The following is a 22440-nucleotide window of genomic DNA, read 5'->3' as shown; positions in this document are numbered from 1 at the left end:
GCACCAATTCATAAAAAGGATATTGAAGAACTGGAGAAAGTGTGGTGAAGGACAACCAAACTGATAAGAGGCATGGAGGATCTCAGCTATGAGGAAAGATTAGATGAACTGAATGTATTCTTTCTTGAGATGGGGAGAGGGGACAGGATCAACATTTATGAATACATAAGTGACCCATTTAGTAAATTTGGTGTGATGTTATTCACTTTCAGGTTTTTACAAGGGACTAGGGACCATTTGTTATGTCTGGTGGAAAAGAGGTTCAACTTCCCAAAATGGAAAGGCTTCTTCACAGGAATAGACTCCTTCAAGAACTAGCTCCAGCTGGCTTAGTATCTTGTTTTAAAAAAGAGCTGGATACATTCCTAAATGCACAAATATAACTGAATATTACCATTTACAGGAAATAACACCAAGGTAGTTGATCCACTGAATATTTGAATGCCCCCTGGAGAATCAGGAAGCAATTATTTTCCCCCTTGAGGAAAATTAGGTCATGCTTATATTGAGTATTTTTGCCTTCCTCTAGATCAACTACGGGTATAGGGTTCTGTATATGAAGGTTTTCCATATTTTATTTTTTTATTGGTTGATCTAGATGGACTAGATGTATATTTTTTCAACTTGACTAACTAGACATATAAAAAGGTATGTAGAGTTTACAATTGCTAAGGAGGATTAGGAATTAGTTTCATTTTCTTGTACTAAACATTGAAACCCAGCTATATTTTTGGTATGTTGGTATTAGTATTGTTATTTACATAATTAATATTGAATTAAGTGCTATGGTTAACATTAGTTACTATGTGTCCATGTAAGGGAGAGTTAATTGCTAGAAGATATTTTATTGTTAGAGGAATCTGCTGATATTTATTGGTTCTCAGTACTGGGAGACCCACACTGAAAACTATCAGCAATAGACTCTTGAGAGTCTATTTATAAAAAAAATTCTGTGCATTTGTGCAGCCCCCAAAAAATCTGACCACATTTTGCATAATTTCCTATTATTGTCAGCTCCATCTAGTGACTATAATGCAGTATTTTCTTTACTGTTGCATTTCACAAAAAATACCATATTATGGCTACTAGACAGAGCTGATGGTCAACTTAAATCAACTTGTGAGGGATAGACAATTTGTCCAACACATTTTTTTATATTTAGACCCTGCGGTATGCATTATTATTAGACTGTGGGCACAAAAATGTGCTTTCTAGTAGCATAATGGTTACTGAAATCATTTACAAACAAGCAACCAACTAGCTATTGCATTTTACTCACACTCAGGGCTAACAAAGCCCAACTGCAAACCTCTAATCAAAGAAATATGGGGGCTGTCGCTATAAAATGCTCTGAAATCTGCTAGTTGCCACCTATCTCTGATCATCCTGAATTATGGACCTGAAATATGTATACAGATCTGTCTAACCTCTAACTGTACTTGCTACTTACTTGTTTGAGGTCAGTGGCTTGGAAATGATTGAAAATACAATGGCAACCTACATGTTTCTCCCATGACAGCTGTACTTTAAGATGTGGGCTGTTATTACTGCCTGGCATCTGAAAATGTGAGTTGCTTGGATGTGTCAAAGTGGGACACTTTGGGACATTATGTCTGTGTGCATGCTCCATGCTAGTGATGTACAGCTACTTTCCCCCATTCATGCGTATGGGCAACTGTATGCAGCTCCAGGATGTCCTGGGCACCAGAAATATGCAGCGTTTTTACACTACACAGCAAATGTGTCCATGTGCATGAAGCCTTAAGCAGTGTCATTTCTGCATGAAATCCATATATAATATTAAGAAATGTGCATAGTCTTGTTCTTACCACTTTGATTGGTCTCAGGGAGGAGATGCTGTCGCTCCTTCTGCTGTTAGTCCAGGAGTCCCAGCGAGGGTATTCTCCCTTCTCAAAGACAAATTGTTCACCCTTGCAGTTTTGTTGTTCATATCCTACCCAGCTGTGGAATAGAAGCAACATTAGATTTATGAATAGTAGTGCCAACCAGGCCCAGAAAATTTAAGAAATCCTTTGAATATTTAATATCCATTCTGAAATATTTAGTTGTATATGTCTACAGAGACCTAGCTAAAAGTTATTTTCCTAGTCTTCCCTGAAGACTCGGCTAAGACTTAAAGCTTTGCTCCTCATCTAATTGAAACAAAGCTGGAGCTGATCTTGGGTACAAAATTAGTCATTACCTTGCAAACCTCACATTCAAGAAGAGAAGAGTCCCGATGGTTTAGCCTACCCTTGAACCTCGTTTGACATTCACATCAGTCCCTGCCCTCAAGGAGCATACAATCTAAGCTTCCTAACTCACATTCAAAGATACACATACTAGGGCTAATTTAGACAGGATCCAATTAACCTACCAACATGTCATTGGAGTGTGGGAGAAAACTGGAGCACCCGAAGAAAACCCACACAGGCACAGAAAGAACATGCAAACTCTAGTCAGGTAGTGCCATGGCTGGGATTTGAACCAATGACCCTAGTGCTGCTAGGTGGAAGTGCTAACCCCTTAGCCACTGTGCTGCCCTTACAGTATGTTTTTTTGGCAGAAATAAAACACACATTTTACCTTAAACCCTCGATTTTTTTAAAGTGACTGTACATTCTTGATTTTTTTTCCTGCTTCCCGCACAGCCATCATATTACAATAGGTGGGAACTCTCTCATTCTGGATGGACGACAAATTACATCTTCCCAAGAATGTGCATTGTGCACACCCCATGGACTGCGCTGTGGTGCCACTGGGCACAGCAGATGACAGATCAGTGTTTTGGGCCGCTGCCAGTACCATGAGAATTCTGTGACCAATCACAGCAGATAGTATGGCAATTTTACACAATGGATGGATTACAGGGGCACTGTAATCAATACAGTGCCCCTTTACAGTGCAGTCCCATTTATATCATAGTACCCCTTTATATTACAGTGTGGAGGACCGACTCCATGAATATTCCATCACCAACTGCCCCCGTGAATGCCCTTGCACCCCTCCTCTGTACCATATGATTACAAAAATATAAATGGTTACTTATAGAGTAATTATCACTGTTATAAGTAATCATAGTGTTTAAAAAAAAATACTGATCACCTCCCCAGAGTAGTACAGTGTTACTAAGGTAACACCATACTGTCCTGGCCACAGTATGTAAAAACATTTATTACATTTCTTTTTACATACTGTCACCAGCATCCCTGATCACCACCATATCAGTTATATGAGGACACTGTACTGCACTGGTGACAGAATGTAAAAAGAAATAAACTGCCAAACTTGCCATGCCTCTATCTGATTACCTCAGACTGTCTACTTTCCAAAAAGGGGTGATTTGAGGGGATATTTGTACTGTCCTGGCTTTTTTGGACCTCAAGACATGAGATAAGCAGTCAGTACACCAGGATTAATCCATTTTGAAATATAAATCCCATAGTTTGTACATTCTATAACTTTCCTACATACTAAATAATAAACACTGATTTGGGTTATTTTTACCAAAGAAATGTAGCAGAATACATTTTGGCATAAATTTATAAAGAAAGATTATTTATTTGCAAAATTTTATAACAGAAACAAAGAAAAACACATTTTCTTTTTCAAAATTATTGGTCTTTTTTTCGTTTATTTAGCAAAAAATAAAAAATCCGTTGGTGATCAAATACCACCAAAAGAAAGCTCTATCTGTGTGAACAAAATGATTATAAATTAATTTGGGTACAGTAATTGGTGAGTACTTGTCATTCAAAGTGTGACAGCAATGAAATTTGGCTGCGGCAGGAAGGGGGTAAATGTGATAATGAAGTTGTTAAAATAACAAACATGTCATACTTACCTGCTCTATACAATGGTTTTGCACAGAGCAGCTCCAATCCTCCTCTTCTTGGGTGCCCTACCAGCACTCCTGGTTCCTTCCCCCTGAGTGCCCCCATAGCAGGATGTTTGCTCTGGGGGCGCTCATGTGGGTTTGCTCCCAAGCCCTGCTCTGTGTGTCCATTGATGCACAGAGTGCAGCTCGACCCTGCCCCCAATCCCCGCTCATTGGCACTGACTGTGATTGAGCAAATGAGGAGGGAGAGAGCAGAGAGCCTCTGTTCTCATGCAAATTGTTGGATCTAGACTAAGTAAGGCAAGTATAAAGGGGGAGCTGCATGCAGAAGTTTTTTTTTACCTTAATGCATAGCATGCATTAAGGTAAAAGAAAAGTTCTGCCTTTAGAACCACTTTAAGCACTTTCAGCAGCTGACTTTTTCTCATTTAATCCAGTGTATGCTGGTGCCATTACCACTGACCCAGGGTTTCTGTTTCAGGATTTCTTCTTTCTTTTGTAGCATCCTATGAAGTTATCTTGCATGCACTTGTATGCAATTGTGGAGCAGCCCTTGCGTAAGTTGTATTTCTCTACAGTGTGTGCATCAAAGAAGCACACAGCCCAGTAGCCTTGGATGGCTAGGCTCTCCACTGTTCTTCCCATCTCCAAGATAACAGACTGTCAGGGCACTGCATTATCCACTGTTAACTATTTCCTGTGAAAACCAGAAGTCCAGGGAAGCAGCACATAGAGAGCAGGGGCCTGCAGCATTGAAAGTGGTAAACTGCAAGTCCTGGAGTAAGACATTTAACAAACAGTTTACTGGGGAATGTTTATTTAATTGTGCTCAGTGTATTAACCTAAAAAATGCTCAGGGTGTAACACAACTTTCATGCAGCATGAATGCATAATGCTGAAAAACAGCTTTATCAAAAGGCACACTTCAAATTAGAACAGTAACATATGTAAGCTTTACAAGATGAGATGAGGGGTTGTGATCACATTTCCTTTATTTTTAGGTCAACAATTTATCATCATTTTTTGTAGGTAGTAGTTAGTCACACTTAACTGGATTTGTTCTGTAATACTGAAGACAGTTTGCAGCTTATCTAAGCCACATCTTCAGTTGTAGTTCAGGAAGATACTGGAGCATTTATAGCTACACAGGTAGCCCAGTCACATTAATTCGATCACCAGGGAATGTGTCAAGGCAGATGTTAGTTGACCAAGAACATGATGGGAGGTGTGAAAGGTAATGGAAACACCCTGTTCTGATTACATAATCAATCATGTGGTGCCAAAAAGGCGTTAAAGTACAATATGTCTGAACTTTTACCTGTTAAAACAACCCATTCAGTTTAAAATAGAAATACAAGGCAAAACATTTGTGTGTGTTTTTCTTTTGTGATTAAATAATCTCTGTTCTTAGCCACATAAGGCTTGGCCTTTGAAGGACAGACAGGCTGTGCTCCCAGCACAGCCAGAGAACTGCCCACATGGGAATTGATGTGCTTGTTAGGTGGGTGGTGTGTTGTGCAGCAGCAGAGAACACAGAGTACTGGATGGTAGCATCTTGCAATACAGTATTGTAGAACTTGCATCCCAGGGGGGAACAAAGCCAACCAGAGAACTCACAACATTCAGATATAGGATAGTCAGCAGTGAATAGGCCTGAGCTGAAGACAGAGCCTGTCAAGGGGAGCAGAGTGTGACCTGGTCAGCCCAACCCAAAAGGGAGCTCTCTCAAATGATGACGTAAGCCCTAAGCTTTCCCTCCCCCTCTGGAACCTCTCCCTGCTACTAGTGCTGTCCCTGACAAACGGGGATGCTGTCTCTACACTAGCCAACTTGGAACAAATGTGCAGGGCAGGGACTTAAAAAGACTCTGAGTAACACAAGGTGGCTACCAGGGTCACCTGAATGCAGTGTAGCCATTCGGAACGTTGCCCTAGGAGACAGAGGGAATCACAGAGAATCCCAGTTTCTCCTGAATTTCTCCTCCTGCTGCATTGCCATTCTGGAAAAGCACCACCTTCAGTGGAGAATGTAGACTACTCCTGCCTGCATGCTCATGTGCCTAGTGTGGTCAGTTTGAAATTGAAAAGTAGGGGGACTGGCAGGATCACCAGGTATTTTACACAAAGGAATCAATGCAGAGGGGATACTTTTTCATACAAGTACAGAGTGCAACAGACACATATCAGGAAAATGAAATGGGGTAACAAACACTTTAATCATTTGATTCACATGGCTAAAAGTGTGCTTCACTGTCAAATTGGTGGAGTAGAGATGGTAAAATGTCATCATATGTACAGTAGGTGACAGATGACTTCATAGGCTTCAACACCTGCTTTGGAATGTTTTTTCCATTCTGATACAGATGGCCTCTTTCATGCCTCTTGTGAACCAGTTGTCCAAAATGTGCACCTCACTGTCCCCAAAACACTGCTTCTTTCTTTTGTGTTTAGGTGTTTTGTCTTTTGAATGTACAACTTATTATATTAGAGTATTGCTGGGCTAGAAATTCTCAGAGATGCAATGTTTGGTAAAAATGAGATTTTCTGACCCTCCTGGTACATACAAGATGACTACTGTATATTACTACATGTGTATTTTTTTACTGGACATGGATCAAAAATATAGTTTTTTTCTCAAAATTGTCAGGCTTTCTTTTTATAGCGCAAAAAATAAAAACGCACAGGCGATCAAATACCATTGAAAGAAAGCTCAATTTGTGGGAAAAAAGGATGTAATCTTCATTTGGGTGCAGCGTTGCATGACGGTGTAATTTTTAAAGTAATGCAGCACCGTAAAGCAAAAAATGGCCTAGTCAGGAAGGGGGTAAATCCTCAGGAGGGCAAGTGGTTAATGAAAGCTTAGCCGGGTAGCCATAAAGCTTCAAAACACTTCTGAAAAGTCTTGTTACCAAATTATCAGGGTGTTGCAAAGTTCTAATATCCCAGAGGTTTTGTTTTCTCCCTTTGTTCTCCACCCCCCACAGTGAGCTTCTCAACTACTGGACAAGCACATCTATAGGAGGATGACATTGGCCAAAGTGCAGTTAGTATCTTTAATGCCGCAGTAGATCCCTCCTGTCCCAACAAACTTTAGTCTTCTCTTACTCCGGGATCGAGCAGCTGCCAGCGCTTCTAGGCTCTTCTAAATGTATGTGTATAAAATGCTCTAACCTATGATATGCTACTGCTGAACCTCCCAATACATGATCATACTACCCTAGCAATGGCTGTATGTTAAATGACCTTTGCCCCTTCCTTCTTTGTAATTTTACTTTTCCCTTTTGTTATTATCATACTTGAAAGTTGTAACACGATATCTGTATTTGCTGCTTCTTTTCAAATAAAATCTTTTTGGATAAAAAAAAATATCCCCGAGTTTGCAGAGTGTACCAGTTGGTGGTGGATTTCAAAAAGCAGATAATAATCTGTGTATGAAGGTTTCCTTAAACTTTAATGTGTATGTCGCTTCCATTCTTGATACATGCAGTCCAAAAAGACTATTCTTTGCATCTTTCTGTGTAAACTTGATGTTTTTATCCATTGAGTTTATGTGTTCACTAACAGCATTTACTTCTGATGTTCTCATCTTGACTTGAGTATCATCCACATCCACTGAATGAGCTTAAGGCTCTCCTCTCCACCTCCTTGATTTGCAAGTTAAAAGCAATGGTTAGCTACAATGGAAGATATTGGTGGTCACTTTGCACATCCAAGTTTCTATCAAAAGAACTTATCCTTGTACTTAAAATAGGTTGTGTTAAGGCAAAGGTCCAGCATGGCACATACTTCAATTTTTTACTCATTTCAGAGTTTACAGCAACTCACAAGGCACATACTTCACAGCAAGGCACATACTTCATCTTGCTGAGTTTTGATTGGGTGTCAAGATTTTGTACTCATTTCAGATGTTTCCTTACAATCTCAATAACCTCTGTAGTTGGCACATAAGTGAAAAGAGATGTGACATCATAGGACGCCATTGTATATTCTGCTTCTAACAATAACCTTGTTGAAAAAAGTTTTAGAGTTCTGAATATTGTGTATTGTGTTGCCAACTAAGGGTGATAGAATAGTAGCCAGATACTTAGCGATGTTATATGTGAAAGAGTTGATGCTAAGAATTGGTCTTAGAAGACGTTTTTAACATCTCTACCCCAGCAATTTAAAAACAATTTACACCTTCCACCATGAAAATTGAAGGATTAACACCTGTTGCAAAAATCCTGGCACCAAGGGATTGGATTATGTATTTAGAACAGGGTGTTTCCACATACTTTCACACCACCCAATCTGTTTCCAGACAATCTAGATCTGCCTTGACATAGTCCACGGTATATGGATTATTGGTATATGGATTATTGTGACTTTTGGCTTTAAATTCTGCAGTATGTTCCTCACACCCATTAGAGCTGAGGAAGTGGCTCAGATAGGCTGTGAAATGTCTTTAACATTGCAGAACAAATCCTGCTGAATTGGACTAACTACTACTGGCTTCACCATGACTTGGATAAATAAAAACATTCACAGACTTCCAGTAGCATTAAACCCTCAGCGTTTTTTTCTCTTAACATATTTATCACAATAAAATAAACATTCCTCAGTAACCTATTTTTAAGATTCTTACCCCAGCACTTGTAGTTTACAACTTTCAACTCTACTTATTCCTGCTCTTTCAGTGATGCTTCCTTGAACTTCTGGTTTTCATAGGAAAGAGTTAACAGTTGACAGCACAGTCTCCAGTCAGTCAGCTTGGAAAAGAGAGGTGGGAGGAGCGGGGAGACTCATTCTAGGCAATGGGTCTGTGTGTTTCTATTGATGCACACAATGTAGAAAGACACAACTCTACTCCCTAAATGCAAGGGTAGCTCCTTAGGATGCTGCAAGAGAAAGGAGCTACCCTGAAACAGGAACCTTGGGGCAGGGATCTTTGCATAACATTAAACTGGAACATAGCCAAGGATTAAAAGGTAAAATAAAACTGTACACTCTGTGATTACAGGATACGTTCACCTTTTTGGAAATAATAATAAATGCACATATTTTTGCAGGTAAAAAAATGCATTTATTATTTTTTCCTAAGGAGCCTGCATACCATAGCGCCCCTTAACAGTGGATCAGAGGTGCAATGTCAGACTCCTGCAGCCCTGCAGCTTTCAGTCCATACCTTCATACAGTCTGACTGTTTACAAGCTGCAGAGCTTGTGAATGAACTATGAGACCGTTCATCAGCATCCTTGCAGTTCATTCAGTACTACAAGTCGTCAGCTGTAATGGCTGGTAGTTGAACTGTATGTATTCACAGGAAGCTGTGAATGAATGACAACACCATGTGAGCAGAGCCCAGCATGGCCACGTTATTTTCAAATTGTGACAGCAGGTGCAGGGAGAAAATCGCACCCCACTCGCTGTCACAGGGAGGGGGGAGAGGGAGAGAGGATGCAGATGCTGGAACCTGTGACACGTTCCACCCAAAAAATGTATGGAACATGTAACATGTTCCAAAAGGTGAACTTATCCATTAAATCAGCTGATGAAAGTGTATAAAAGAGTTCAGGGTTTAACCACTTCCTGTCCAGACACTTTTACCCCCTTCCTGTCCAGGGCAATTTTCAGCTTTCGGCGCTATCACACTTTGAATGACAATTGCGCGGTCATGCAACACTGTACCCATATGAATTTTTTACCATTTTTTTGAGACAGATAAAGCTTTATTTTGGTGGTATTTATTCACCACTGGGATTTTTTTTTTTTTTTGCTATGTAAATGAAAAAGTCCAAAAATTTTGAAAAAAAGTGTTTTTCTTATAAAATTTTGCAAATAAATAATCTTTCGTCATAAATTTTGGCCAAAATGTATTCCGTTATCTTTTTAGTAAAAAAAAAAAAAAAGCCAAATTAGTTTATAACGAAAAATTATAATTTAAAAAAAAAATTTTTTACATTTTTAATTTTTTTATTGTTTTTTTTTTTTTTTTTACATACTGTCACCCTAGCAGTACAGTGTCACCATGGTGACACTGTACTACTTGTGGGGGGTGATGAAGATTTTTTTTTTTTTTTACAGTGATTGCTTTTACACCCATATAGGATGTAAAAGCAATAATTTCTCTTTCTCTCTGTCTGCATTCTTGCAGCCATTGAGAACTACTGAGTTAGCTGTGATTGGTCGCTGCTTTTCACATGGTACAAGGCTGTTATGAATAGCCTTGTACCATGTGACCTCTGTGATCATTCACAGATTTCACACGTAGTAAGCAATGATGTCACAAGGGACATCTTGCTTACTACTTTGCATGTGATCACTGATTGGCCAATCAGTGATCACATGACCGGGACCTCATACAGAGGTCCCGTCCGACGATCAGTGTTTCACTGTGTCCGGAGGACACAGCGGTCACTGGATCGCGGTGCTGCGCGCTCCCAGGGAGCGCACACTGCTAGAAATGGCGGGTGCCGTTTATGAACGACAACCCGCCCCTGGAGTGCCACCGTCCTGCTGTTTAAAAACAGCAGGCGGACGGCAAGTGGTTAATATCATGTTAATTATTTTTACATTTACAAATTTATTTGTAGCAGGAAAGAGCCACCTAAAGTGTTACTAAAGCCAGGACCCTGCATTCACTATATCTGGTCTCCCACAGTACACGCTACATGGAAATGCAATTATTTTAGTAAATATAAACTGCTAAATACCTTTTCTCATCAGCAGTATATAGCAGTCTTGTGACCCCTATCAGTATCCAGCTGAGCACTGGTTAAAGCTTTTAGGAGAAGTTTTCATTGTGCTCTGACTGTCCTATGACCCCTGACCTTCTGTCTGAACAGTGCTGATTAATATACACTAAACTGAGTATGCGCAGCGTAACGCCTAGAGTTCTGTACTATCAGCCGATGGATTGGCAACAGTTAAAGAAGGGGAAGATCAAAGAAGACAGGATCAAACAGCCTTTTTACACAATGCGGAGGATTAGCCCCCTAGGTTCCACAATGAGTATAACATGCTTATGCACTGCTCAAAAAAATAAGGAACACTTATTAATCAGAGTATAGCATCAAGCCAATTAAACTCCTGGGATATTGATCTGGTTAGTTAAGTAGCAGAGGAGGTTGTTAATCAGTTTCAGCTGCTTTGGTGTTAATGAAATTAACAACAGGTGCACTAGATAGGCAACAATGAGATGACCCCCAAAACAGGAATGGTTTTACAGGTGTTCACTAGTTTTGCATTTGGCCAGGGTCAGTGTCACTACTGGTAGCATGTGGTGACACCTGGACCCTACAGAGGTTGCACAGGAAGTCCAACTGAAGAAGGTTTGCTGTGTCTCCCAGCACAGTCTCAAGAGCATGGAGGAGATTCCAGGAGACAGGCAGTTACTCTAGGAGTATTTGACTGTTACAGGTTTAGTAACACTTTAAATGTGGCCAATATAAACACTGTGATATCCTTATCATTTGTATATACAGTTTTTAGTGGTGTACTACCAACTTAAAATAGGACATAACATAAGTTCTACTATGACAGAGTAGTGCAGTGACTATGCACAGCGCAGTAACCAATACACTACAGCAAGATATTAGATTTTTACCTCTCATCACTATAAGGCCTTGTGCACACTGGACATTTTATTTTAAGTCTCCTAGAAGCCTTTTCTCTTGGCAGCAGCATTTTGACCAAAAAAATGCCTGATGCTTATAAAAATGTGTAACACATTTAGCCGCGTCTACCCTTGTCAAGTGTTTGGGAGTTAATTCAATTAATTGGCCAGAATAAATATTTTATTCTGGCCATTGGAATGAATTAAGGCTAAAGCACTAAATGCTCCTAGCGTTAATGCACATTTAGATGCATTTACATGCATCAAGCCAGACACCCTAGGAGCAGCTGTAAAAACGTTCAGTGTGCATGAGGCCTAAGGCTGTTGAAGGGCTTGGGGCTCTGCCGATCGATTTCTGTACAACCAGCCTGCTGGATGATCCCCACTTGGTCAGCGCCGACATGAGGATTCCCCCATCCACATCAAATGTGTGAATGGGGGAACTGAATCCTTTTTTTTTTCAACTTGATGGTTCTTTGAGCCACTTAAAGCAGTTAGAACAATGACAAACAACTGATTTCTTACTGTGAGTTTACTTAACTATTCATGTTTCTCTTATCTTATTACAAGAGTCCCCTTTCAAAACATTTTATCATTGATGCATTGATAATGTCAAATCAAATTTCTACATTCATTAGTAAAAATAGATGCTAGTCACATTATATTTCCTGTACAGCATCATCTTAGATCGTAGTTTTCCATAAACCTCAAAGGTAAATACAGTTTTTATTAATGCAATCTGCAATCTTATATTAGTATAAAAAGATTGTATAACCTGCAGTAAAATGTATTGATACATACGGTCCGGAGTGTACGAGGATAGAGCCAACTCTCTCCATACCGGCCTCTTTTAGGCTGGTACAGGGTCCACTGAGTTCATGGCAGCGGCCTTGGAAGTTTTCTTGCTCAAAAAGGACAATCTGAAAGGCAAAAGATTTTCAGTTGTTAACACTGTGTTCATATTTAAAGTGTAAACTTAGTTATACAATACACCCCCCTCATCAGTTCTTGCACTAAAATTCCTAAATCCCAGGTAAATACACTACCTCATCAGGTTAGAACTGATCAGTTTCAATAAGCTAGATGCAGGCAGGGCATCCATCAGGGGGGGACAGCCCATATACATGAAGGGAGCGCAGGCATCCCGAGGAGCCCATGCCCCAACCAGGGCCATGTTTAATGTGGGGCCCAAAGCAGCTGCCCTTTGAGCCCATACTGGCTGCATAGTTGCCACGATTTTCATTAGGCTGTCCTGAAATGGCTGTGTCCCACGCTGAGTCAAGAAAATAAGAGCTGCAGGTGCAGCTGCACCTTTCCCCACCGCCTCTCACCTGGCCTTCTCCAACATCTCCCTCAACCACAATTCTCTGCCCCAGAAGCAGTCTGTCCAATAGCGGGTGTGTAGTGTGCCATCCAGACCCGCTTCCTTTGATGAGTAAGGCCTGTAGGCTTCGGCCTATGAAAGTGTCATCAATCGGAGCTGTGTGTCCGGAGAGAGTGAGTTGAGCCCTGGAACTGTCCGTTGAGGTATATCACCAGAATGAGGGCTGTACTGAGAGCCCAGAAGGGATAGAAGGACTACAGAGGTAGGACACTGAGAGAGAGGACCGACATAGCAGGGAAATGAGACTGGAGGAGGATGACATGGATGGAGGAGGAGAAGGACATGGAATGGAGGAGGACATGTGATGGGGAAAATGAGACTGGGATAGGAGGACATGGGATGGGGAGATGAAACTGGAAGAGGAGGACATGGGTTGGGCAGGATGGGACTGAGGAGGAGGAGGCTATGGGATGGAGTAGGGGGGCATGGTATGGAGAACAAGGGATGGAGGAGGACATGGGATGGAGAAGATGGGACTGGAGGAGGACATGGGATGGAGGAGATGGTACTTGAGGAGGAGGAAGACATGGGATGGAGGAGATGGGACTGGAGGAGGAGGAAGGAAGACATGGGATGGGGAGGATGGAACTGGAGGAGGAGAAGGACATGGGATGAAGGAGGAGGGGGGCATGGTATAGAGAACATAGGATGGAGGAGGAAGAGGACATGGGATGGAGGAGATGGGAGTGAAGGAGAAGAAGGACATGGGATGGAAGAGATGGGACTGGAGGAGGAGGACATGGGATGGGGAGGATGGAACTGGAGGAGGAGGAGGATGGCATGGTATGAAGGACATTGGATGGAGGAGGAGATGTATGGAGGAGATGGGACTGGAGAAGGATGAGGACATGGGATGGAGGAGATGAGATTGGAGGAGGACTAGATGGGACTGGAGGAGGAGATAAGACTAGAGGAGGAGAAGGAGGACATATGATGAAAGATATATTAAGATGTAAGCGTGTTAAAATAAAAGTGGATGCACTGAAAGACTCAGTGAGATGGCCAGTGGGAGGATTCGGTGGGACGGCCACAGCAGGCCTAGGCCTAAAGCTTTGGGACCCCAAAATGCCTGATGGCTGCTGATGGGTCAAGGTTACTCTTCAGTGTGTATCCTGGTGTCCATATGCCTAATGTTATAGATGTGTTGATTTCTTTCATAGAAATGAATGGCTGCAACCATCATATTGGAATGCTGTGCTGAACACAAGTGCAGACAGCAGACAATGATGAGAGAAAGCTGAGAATTGTCTATATTTAGATAATACTGATTACAAAATGATTACAAGCAAAGCAGGCATGGGTTAACCTAGTTACATGGGCTAAACTGGAGGTAGGACAGGATGCCTACCATTAGGTACCACAAGCTAAAAAAAAGGTTGGGTGGCAACCTTCCTGTATAGTCTTTAACCATGCATTTTTCTATGCCATCATCAAAAGAAAAAAACTTAACTGAACAAAAAGTGTAGCTCTACCCCGGAGGAGCTGCTTGATTTGATTGCTCCTCTGTTCTGTCACAACTTCTAAGACTGTTCGGCCCCCACTGACACACCTGGTTGTAAATTGAATGCCACTCACATCTGCATTGGTATATTACCCCACCATATTATTCAGGAAATAGGCCACAGACTGCTGGGTGTTAGATAAAGTGAGTATATTTTAATAAGGAAAGTCAAACACAAGGCTTAAACCAGTAGGCAAGCAACTGAACACATTTAAAGATACTGAACTAAATAGGGTGAACACTGGCTTATATTATGGCACGCAACTATACTGCAGCAATGCTAAACTAAACTTTAACCAATGCAAACAGGGATAAAAGTATCAGCATTAGCTAACCCAAAAAATGAATGGCCTTGTGTGCACTGTGAGCATACAGCCCTTTAGTGGGTGGGTGTACATGTTCCTGACAAGGAGTACTCCTGGAGGTCGCTACAAAGTACTTGGCACCTAATTATCAGTATTAGCTATCATTGGGGCCCATCTGTAAGATGGTGCACATGAAGCTGACTTTAAGGTTGTCCTCAATAGAAGGCTGATGGGCTGTTAGGTAAAGATCAGTCACTATTAATTGTGGGCAGTAAGGGGTTAAAATGGAGCTACAGTCGAATTTATAAAAGTCAGCAGCTACATAGACAGTAGCTGCTGACTTTTAAAAAACACACACTTACCTGTTCCAGGGTCCAGCGATGTACTCTCCTGCTCCGTCCCTTCTCTCTTCCACCTGTCCCTCAATCCAGCAGTGTCCTCACCACAGCCAGCTTCACTGGCCTTCCTCACTCCCCAGCGCTATCATCTTCAGTGTGGGCACCCGGCTATGATAGCTTGTGGCTTCACAGCCGCGTGTCCGCTGCGCATGTTCGAGTAGAGCTGCACTTTGTGAATGGAGGGAGGACAACTTCCGATCACCTAGGCAATCTCAGGGGAAGTGGGAGCGGATACCTGTCAAATCCGGGTACCCCCTCCCCGCTCCCCAAAGGTGCCAATCCTTAAAAGGGGAGCGGGGGATGAAGCCTTAAAGTGGAACTTCCCCTTTTGGGTGGATCTCCAATTTAAGGTCAGTTGTTCTGCCCACCCCTCCTGGTATGCAAGAGCTCTGATCTAGTGCACATGGTGGCCTTGTGTCCCAGAAAGCTCATTCCTCATGATCAGGTCTCCCACAAAGCTTTGTCCCAGCATTCAGACTCTCGCCCTCTCTTTCAAGATCAGTCTCCCTGAAGGTGTGCACAGAAAGGTAGAAGCATCAGGTGTGTGACCCATAGTTCACATCACCAGAGGATCTCAGTGGCTCATTCCTCAGTCTCTATTGATGCAGCTAAAAGCTCTGGCTTCCATCATGTTCGCTCTCGGTGAAGGCACACACAACAGCAAGTCTGCACACTCCGGGTTCCCCACACTGTTTCCCAGATCTCTGCAGAATTGCCCAGGAAAGACTCTGTCCTCTCCTCCTCTGCCTGCAGGGACCTCCAGCATGCTTGCATCACCCCGATGGGAGGGGGAGATAAGTGGTTGCATCATAAGTTCCTTGCTGCTAATTGGTGAACCTCCACTGCTGCCGGGAAGAGCAGGGGGAGCAGGGGAATAGGAAAATAGGAGGATCTTTCACAGCCTGCTCTGTAGCACAGCAGCCAGATAAATCCTGCCGCTGCGCTGCTAACAAACAACAGCAGGAGGAGGGGAGAGCTGGCTGAGGATCGCAAACACAGAGCCAGTGGGCATCTGGCTACAAAAGTATATAGTCATAAAATTTAAAACTGGATAAGAACCAGTAAACAAGAAAATGGCCTACGTAAAAGAGGTGATCTTGGTAGAAAGGAGTTTGGGTTTTGTTCTGTATTTACATCATTGTTGAGTAGGAAATCATCTATTAGACATTCACTGTAATTGCAGTCTATTCTATTCTGAAACAGGAAGGTTCACTCACACATCAGTCCAGTTCCAGTTTAACTTCCAGAAGAACACACCAGTGAAGGCTTCCCTTCTCCCTTTGATAAACATATGCCTGTAAGTTCTTTCATTGTGTTTGTCAAAGTCATATATATATATATATATGTCTAGATCACTTTTCAATATATTTGATGGGATTTGTAGGTAGTTGTTTGTAAGAAATGTGTTCATTGTAAACATTTGTGAGAGACTTATATACAAGCATATTATAACTTCAGTTTATGTGATTGTACTGCAGTTTTACAGATCTAATCACAGAAGTAAATTCAGTTTTGGAATGAAATGCAGCTCTGCTTCTGTCAGTTCTGTTACCTAGCTGTAGTAGGCTAACCATTAGTAGGACAGCATAGATTGTTCGTATGTAACCCGGTACTTAGCTGGCAGGAGGAGCAACTACAGTCTCTCACTCTCTGCTGCTGCTTCTGTGTGTGTGTGCCCATAAAGGATTTCTACACAGTCATAACAGAGACTCTTACTGTGGAACCGTTACAACCGGTGCTAATTCTGCCCTTTGTCCACTAGAGGATGCTCTGGGGACATGGACTACAAGAGACTCTGAGGAAAAAACATAGAGGATTGTGGAGAGTGTAGTTTGTTGAAGAGCTATCACCACAGGTTTGCTGGAAACAACAATTCCCATGACAGGGATATTAAAGTGAAGGAGCTGGAGTAGTTTTCCCAGGCTGAGAGAGGAATAATGCTCAGTGTTTCTGCAGGAAGACCAGGATTAAGACAGACTGTAACCCACCTCAATGCAGTGAGGGCGGTCAGCAAACAATTTCTACTTGGACGCAGAGCGGACGCTATTCTGAAGCCTTGGAGTGCCACCTGGATTGGGGGAACCTGCTGTGCAGTTAAAGAAACAGACGCGGAGAACACTATCAAACAGAGAAATCCTTTTGCCTTGTGTTTGGATGGAAAGCCACTGCTTTCAAAGGATCAGTGATCAGCTGCTGGCCACCCATTCTACACTTTACAAGTAGAGGGACAGATTTCTCAGATTAGTCACTTTATCACTGCATGCATGAACTTTTAAAGGAACACTACCACGAGTGCTCCAGCACAAGGGTTTGGGTCCCAAAGAGCTGGCCAGCAGAAGGTTTAAAGCATGTGTACTACTTATTGCTGACTGTTACTTCAATGAACACTTATAGTTCCTCCCTTAATTAGGCCTACCCTGTGCAAGTTCAAGAACAAGGGGAACTATTAAACATGCACTGCTTGCAGCCTATTAATTATATCAGGTAAATATTACAGTATTATTATTTCCTGTTGATTGTTTACTATTGTGGTATATCTTTTAACTGTGAACTAGTAAAGTATCTTTTTTTGCTGATTCATCACTGTACAGTCTTTTCTTACCTCCATCAGATTGCAATATAAGTTGCCACTAACTGTTTAATGTCACTTTCTGGTGTATCTGTGTTACTGTGTTTTGGGGATATATAATGTACATATATATGTGTAGTGCTACCCCTCGTAGGAGCCACTGGTTAAGGTGGGCCCTCTGTTCTTTGCCTCGACCTCCATAAGAACTTCAGCCCCTCTGACACACTAGGTTGAGCAGGGGCAGACTGACAACTCATGGGGCCCCCGGGCAATAGGGGATCATGGGGCCCCTGTGTCCTTGCCCAAACTCAAAAAAGCCTATGGAAAAGGTACCAAGGGCATCTCATGGGGCCCCCTACTGACCCCGGGCCCTCGGGCAGTGCCTGAGTTTCCAAATGGTCAGTCCGCCACTGAGGTTGAGTATACAAAGCATGCAATATCACAGAAAATCACTGAAAGTAATACATAGCAGGGGCGGACTGACCATTTGGAAACTCGGGCCCTGCCCAAGGGCCCGGGGTCAGTAGAGGGCCCCATGAGATGTCCCTGGTACCTTTTTCATGGGCTTTTTTGAGTGTGGGCAAGGACACAGGGGCCCCATGATCCCCTATTGCCCAGGGGCCCCATGAGTTGTCAGTCCACCCCTGATACATAGTAACCAGTAATGATACCATGTCCAAGAAAACAGGCACTGAACTAGTTAGTTAAAGTAAACTTAATATATTATCAGTCTGGTAGGTAACGAGGCAAGCAAGAAAATGGATTAACAAAGGTAATAACACAATGTAGCATACAGAGTGATTAATAATAAGAATTAGGCATAAGATGACACTTGGGGGTTTATTTACTGGAGAGTGCAAAATCAGGCTCACTTCTGCAAACCAATCAACTTCCAGGTTTTATTGCCAAAGCTTAATCAACCAAGCTGAGGTTAGAAGTTGATTGGTCTCTATGCAGAAGTGAGCCTGATTTTGCACTCTCCAGCTTTAGTAAATAAACTCTGTTGGTGTCGATATCAGCATAAACAGTAACTGTTGTGACTTTGCTAGGCCTAGACTAACTGGATGTGTACTGTCCATAAAAATGAAATAGAGAGAGAGAGGAAGAGAGAATGGATCAAAAGGGACTTGTGGGATGGTTTTGCTGGAGGGGCTGCTGGTGTCCAGATCAGCATAAACAGTAGCAAGGTAACCTAAAGTGCAGCAGTGGGCTTTATTTACTGAATACAGGAGACTATGCTGACAAAGTGTGTTCATTGTGACTATGCTAGGCCTAGACCAACTGGATGTGTACCCCCTTTTGAAAACGTGCGTGAGCACGAAACATGTCAAGGAGGAGCCGTACGCCATGACGTCACGCCGCCGGAGCCACACAAAGGTCTGGCGGCCATCTTAGTGAGTGGCTGGTCAGCCACATTGTTTTTTAGAAGCGAAAACCTGTGGATTTTCCCAGATGATCATCTAGATTCTTATTTTAAACAATAAATCAACCTTAATTACTACACTATGAGGCATTTCTGTCGTGGCTGCAGAGGAGGCTTGTGTCAAGAGGAGGGATCCTGGTTCCATGCTGTCTGGCAGATCCATTTAAAGGGGTTCCCTACAGATTCATATTCAGCTTATTACGCATATATTATGCGCATCTGGTGAGTGCGCATTTCATACAGTCTTTCGCACGGATTAAGTCACATGGATTTATTGGATGTCACTAGAGCAATATAACCATATGGAGCACTAATATGCTGACCTAATCGCGTCAAGCCTGCACTAATCTATGAACACTTTTTTTGACAATAGACTGTTCACCTGATCACATTTATTTTTGGCGCCTAAATTAGTGCTATATTCACTTATATATTTATTACGTTATAATTTGGATGATTTGATTATTATAGATTTTATTTTGAATATATTTTTACATTGTTTTTTAGCGCTGCACCGTTTCTTTATTTTGATATTATTCAGAAGGCTTTAGGGTTCCTATATTGGTGCATATGCAGCTTATAGTATTTCTATCCTGAGCGGTCGCTGAATTTTCACTATATTTGATAAACAGTAGCAAGGTAACCTAAAGTGCAACAGTTGGCTTTATTTACTGAATACAGGAGACTATGCTGACAAAGTGCGTTAGTTGTGACTCTGCTAGGCCCAAACCAACTGGATGTGTACCGTCCTTAAAATGAAAGAAAGAGAGAATGGATCAAAAGGGACTTGTGGGATGGATTTGCTGGAGGGCCAATCCTTGATGATGTTCTTCTGCCAGCTATTGTTTGAGGCCCTTTAAGAATCAGTGGTGTACTTAGTGGCAGTTTTGGTAAACCAGCATCCAGTATAGTTGCAGTAAAGGTGCAGTATAGGTATGATACAGGTGCAGTGTATATGCGGGTCAAATGCATTGACATTTCAGTATGACTGCAGTATAGAGTTGATAGAAGTGCAGTACAGGGCTGATATAGATGCAGTATGGATTTCTTGCACTTGGGGTCCTGCTCTTAGTGACTCAGTCTCTGCTAGCAGTGTCAATAATGGGCAGATAGCGCTCTCAACAGTTCCTTGGATGCTTTTGTGGACACTGGATGTAGAAGAGGCCCCCACAGTCTATTCCTGATGGCCTCCGGTGATTAGCAGTGGGAAGGAAAGGGTGAGTGGCAGCAGTGCAGGAGCTGTGATGTCGGTGGTGCTGCGTTGCCCCCAGGTGTCCTCACCCCTGGGCTCAAGTTTGCATCCCCACTGGCAGATGAACACCCTGACAGAGGTCCTCTATCTCCAACTCCTTGGCACCAAGAGGAAGCAGTTTCCTGGGTAGTTCAATAAACAAAATCCTCTCTCCACTCCTCCTACTGCGCAGTGCCTATGGAATTTGAAGCCTAATGAGTCTATGTGTCCCATAATATGGCTGCTGTCTCAAACTACAACACCCAGGATTCTCAACGCTCTGTGCAGAAGTCTATAGGCTTGCTTGGCTTTAGGTCTCCCCCTGCTGGCCAGAGGAGAATGATGAAGTAAAACATTAGGATCTCAGTAGAGGGCGAAAGTAAACTGATTATAAAAAGGGAAATATTGCAATATTTCCATATTTCTGTAGGTCAGCACCTGGCTACATTCACACATTAGATATACAGTGTGTGTGTGTGTGTATATATATATATATATATATATATATACACATACAGTATATATATCCCCAACACACATGCACTCAAATATATGGGCACAAGAACAGAGGACCCAACACATCAAGCAGCTCCTTCGGGGGTAAATGCTACACATACAGTATATAGGCTCCAGTGCTAAAATCCAACCTGTGGTTAATTACTATGGGATCCCTACTCCTCACATCACCATAATCTCACCACCGAGAGCTGTCTACTTTGTAGATTACACTGGCACAGGTGCAATACTACGTAAACATTTTACAGTCTCACTATTATTTAATATCACTCAACCAGATAGAGAAGGTTTGTTGTGCTCATGGGTCCCATGGCAGTCACATGAGCTTCAGTGGCTACAATTTCGTCCTTATAAACTAATTAGAGTTATGAATGTCATTCATTAAACAAGTAGGTTGGAAAACCAACCCCCACATATAAACACATACTGCATGATACAGCCAAGCCTTGTATTTATCTACAAAAATGAATGAATGTCTCCTAGAAGAAAGGTATCTGCAAACCTATCAAGACAAATGACAGAAAACATTCATGCCTCTTTAATGTTATCAGATTGACTCTTTACGGTTGCCAGGCTTGCTGTTTCAAACATAAATATAAATGCATTAATGGGATTAACGTGCATTATTTCCACATAGACGCATTTTGTGGTTGTCAGTCTATTCCAGGAGAACACATAAGGTCACACTGTATGCATATGGATTCAGATAGTCGTAAAAGGTTTTATTATTGTTAACCTGTGAATTCCATCATTTATATTATCTAACTGAATTGACCCTAAGGTCAGGAGCTTTCTTATTTCTTGCAACACTGCTACTGAAATGTCTTTAGTGTGAACATGTTAGCAAAGCGGGCACCTTACTTTTCTGCTAATGGTATTGTTCTAAGGTCATATAGACTGTTATCTTCTATATTTCCATTGCATGTCCATCTTCCTGTTTCCTGCGTTAACCGTAAGAGTCAACACTTTTTAAATTATCATTTCCTTGTCTGTTATCATCATACAGCATGAAATTTAGTGAAATAGCTAGTGCTACCATCAGGATTGATCGTTATTTTTTTTCTAGTGCGTCAACTGGCATTGTGATTGATGATGGATTTACAATGAGGGACTTTTTTGGACATTTATATTATTTTGAAAAAAAATTCTCTCCCTGCAAATCACGGCAACCACCAGCTTTCTTCATCAACAACGGACAAAATACTTTGCCAAGGCATTCCCCATGGCAAGGCACCCCCTATATTGAGAGTTTGTGGCCTGGCATGATTTGAGTGAGGGGGCGCACACTTGTTCCCACCTCTTTCCATCTGGAATGGATTTCCTGAGGGACCTCACACATTTAAAATTTTTTTTAATGATGTAATCCCTTAAAATCCATTCCAGACTCATAGAGGTTGATTTAAAAAAATCAAACTGGCGCATGCAAAATCTGATGTAGGTCTGCATAAAAACCAGTTTCCAGGTTTGATTATCAAAGTTTAATGGAATAAGCTGAAGTTTCAACAAGCTGAAGTTAGAAGCCATACACAGATTCTGAGTACACCAGTTTTAGTAAATCTCCCCCAATGGGTCTAGTATGTATTTTTACAGTGCACCTGCTGGTGTAAACGGGTCTTTAAAAAAATCTTGAAAAAAAGGAAACAAATGCAGCCACCACATCTAAAGACTGATAGGTTGATATA

General features: G+C 41.9%; 1 protein-coding gene across 1 annotated transcript in view; it reads right to left on the bottom strand.

Annotated features, from left to right (window-relative positions):
- CRYBB2 (crystallin beta B2) overlaps positions 1-22440 on the bottom strand; it is a 60374-nt gene that overhangs the window by 21945 nt on the left and 15989 nt on the right. The window contains exons 3-4 of the mRNA XM_089684116.1: positions 12233-12351; positions 1830-1962 (exon numbers count right to left, since the gene is read on the bottom strand). Coding sequence (XP_089540242.1) covers positions 1830-1962; positions 12233-12351 — 252 coding nt within the window. The remainder of the gene's footprint in view (positions 1-1829; positions 1963-12232; positions 12352-22440) is intronic.

This window comes from Staurois parvus, unplaced genomic scaffold, assembly GCF_062004578.1.
Source record: "Staurois parvus isolate SC_StPar_1 unplaced genomic scaffold, SC_StPar_1.0 ptg000336l, whole genome shotgun sequence".
Lineage (NCBI taxonomy): Eukaryota > Metazoa > Chordata > Amphibia > Anura > Ranidae > Staurois > Staurois parvus.
Note: the sequence above shows the minus strand (reverse complement) of the source record. Positions and strands in the feature narration are given on the sequence as shown.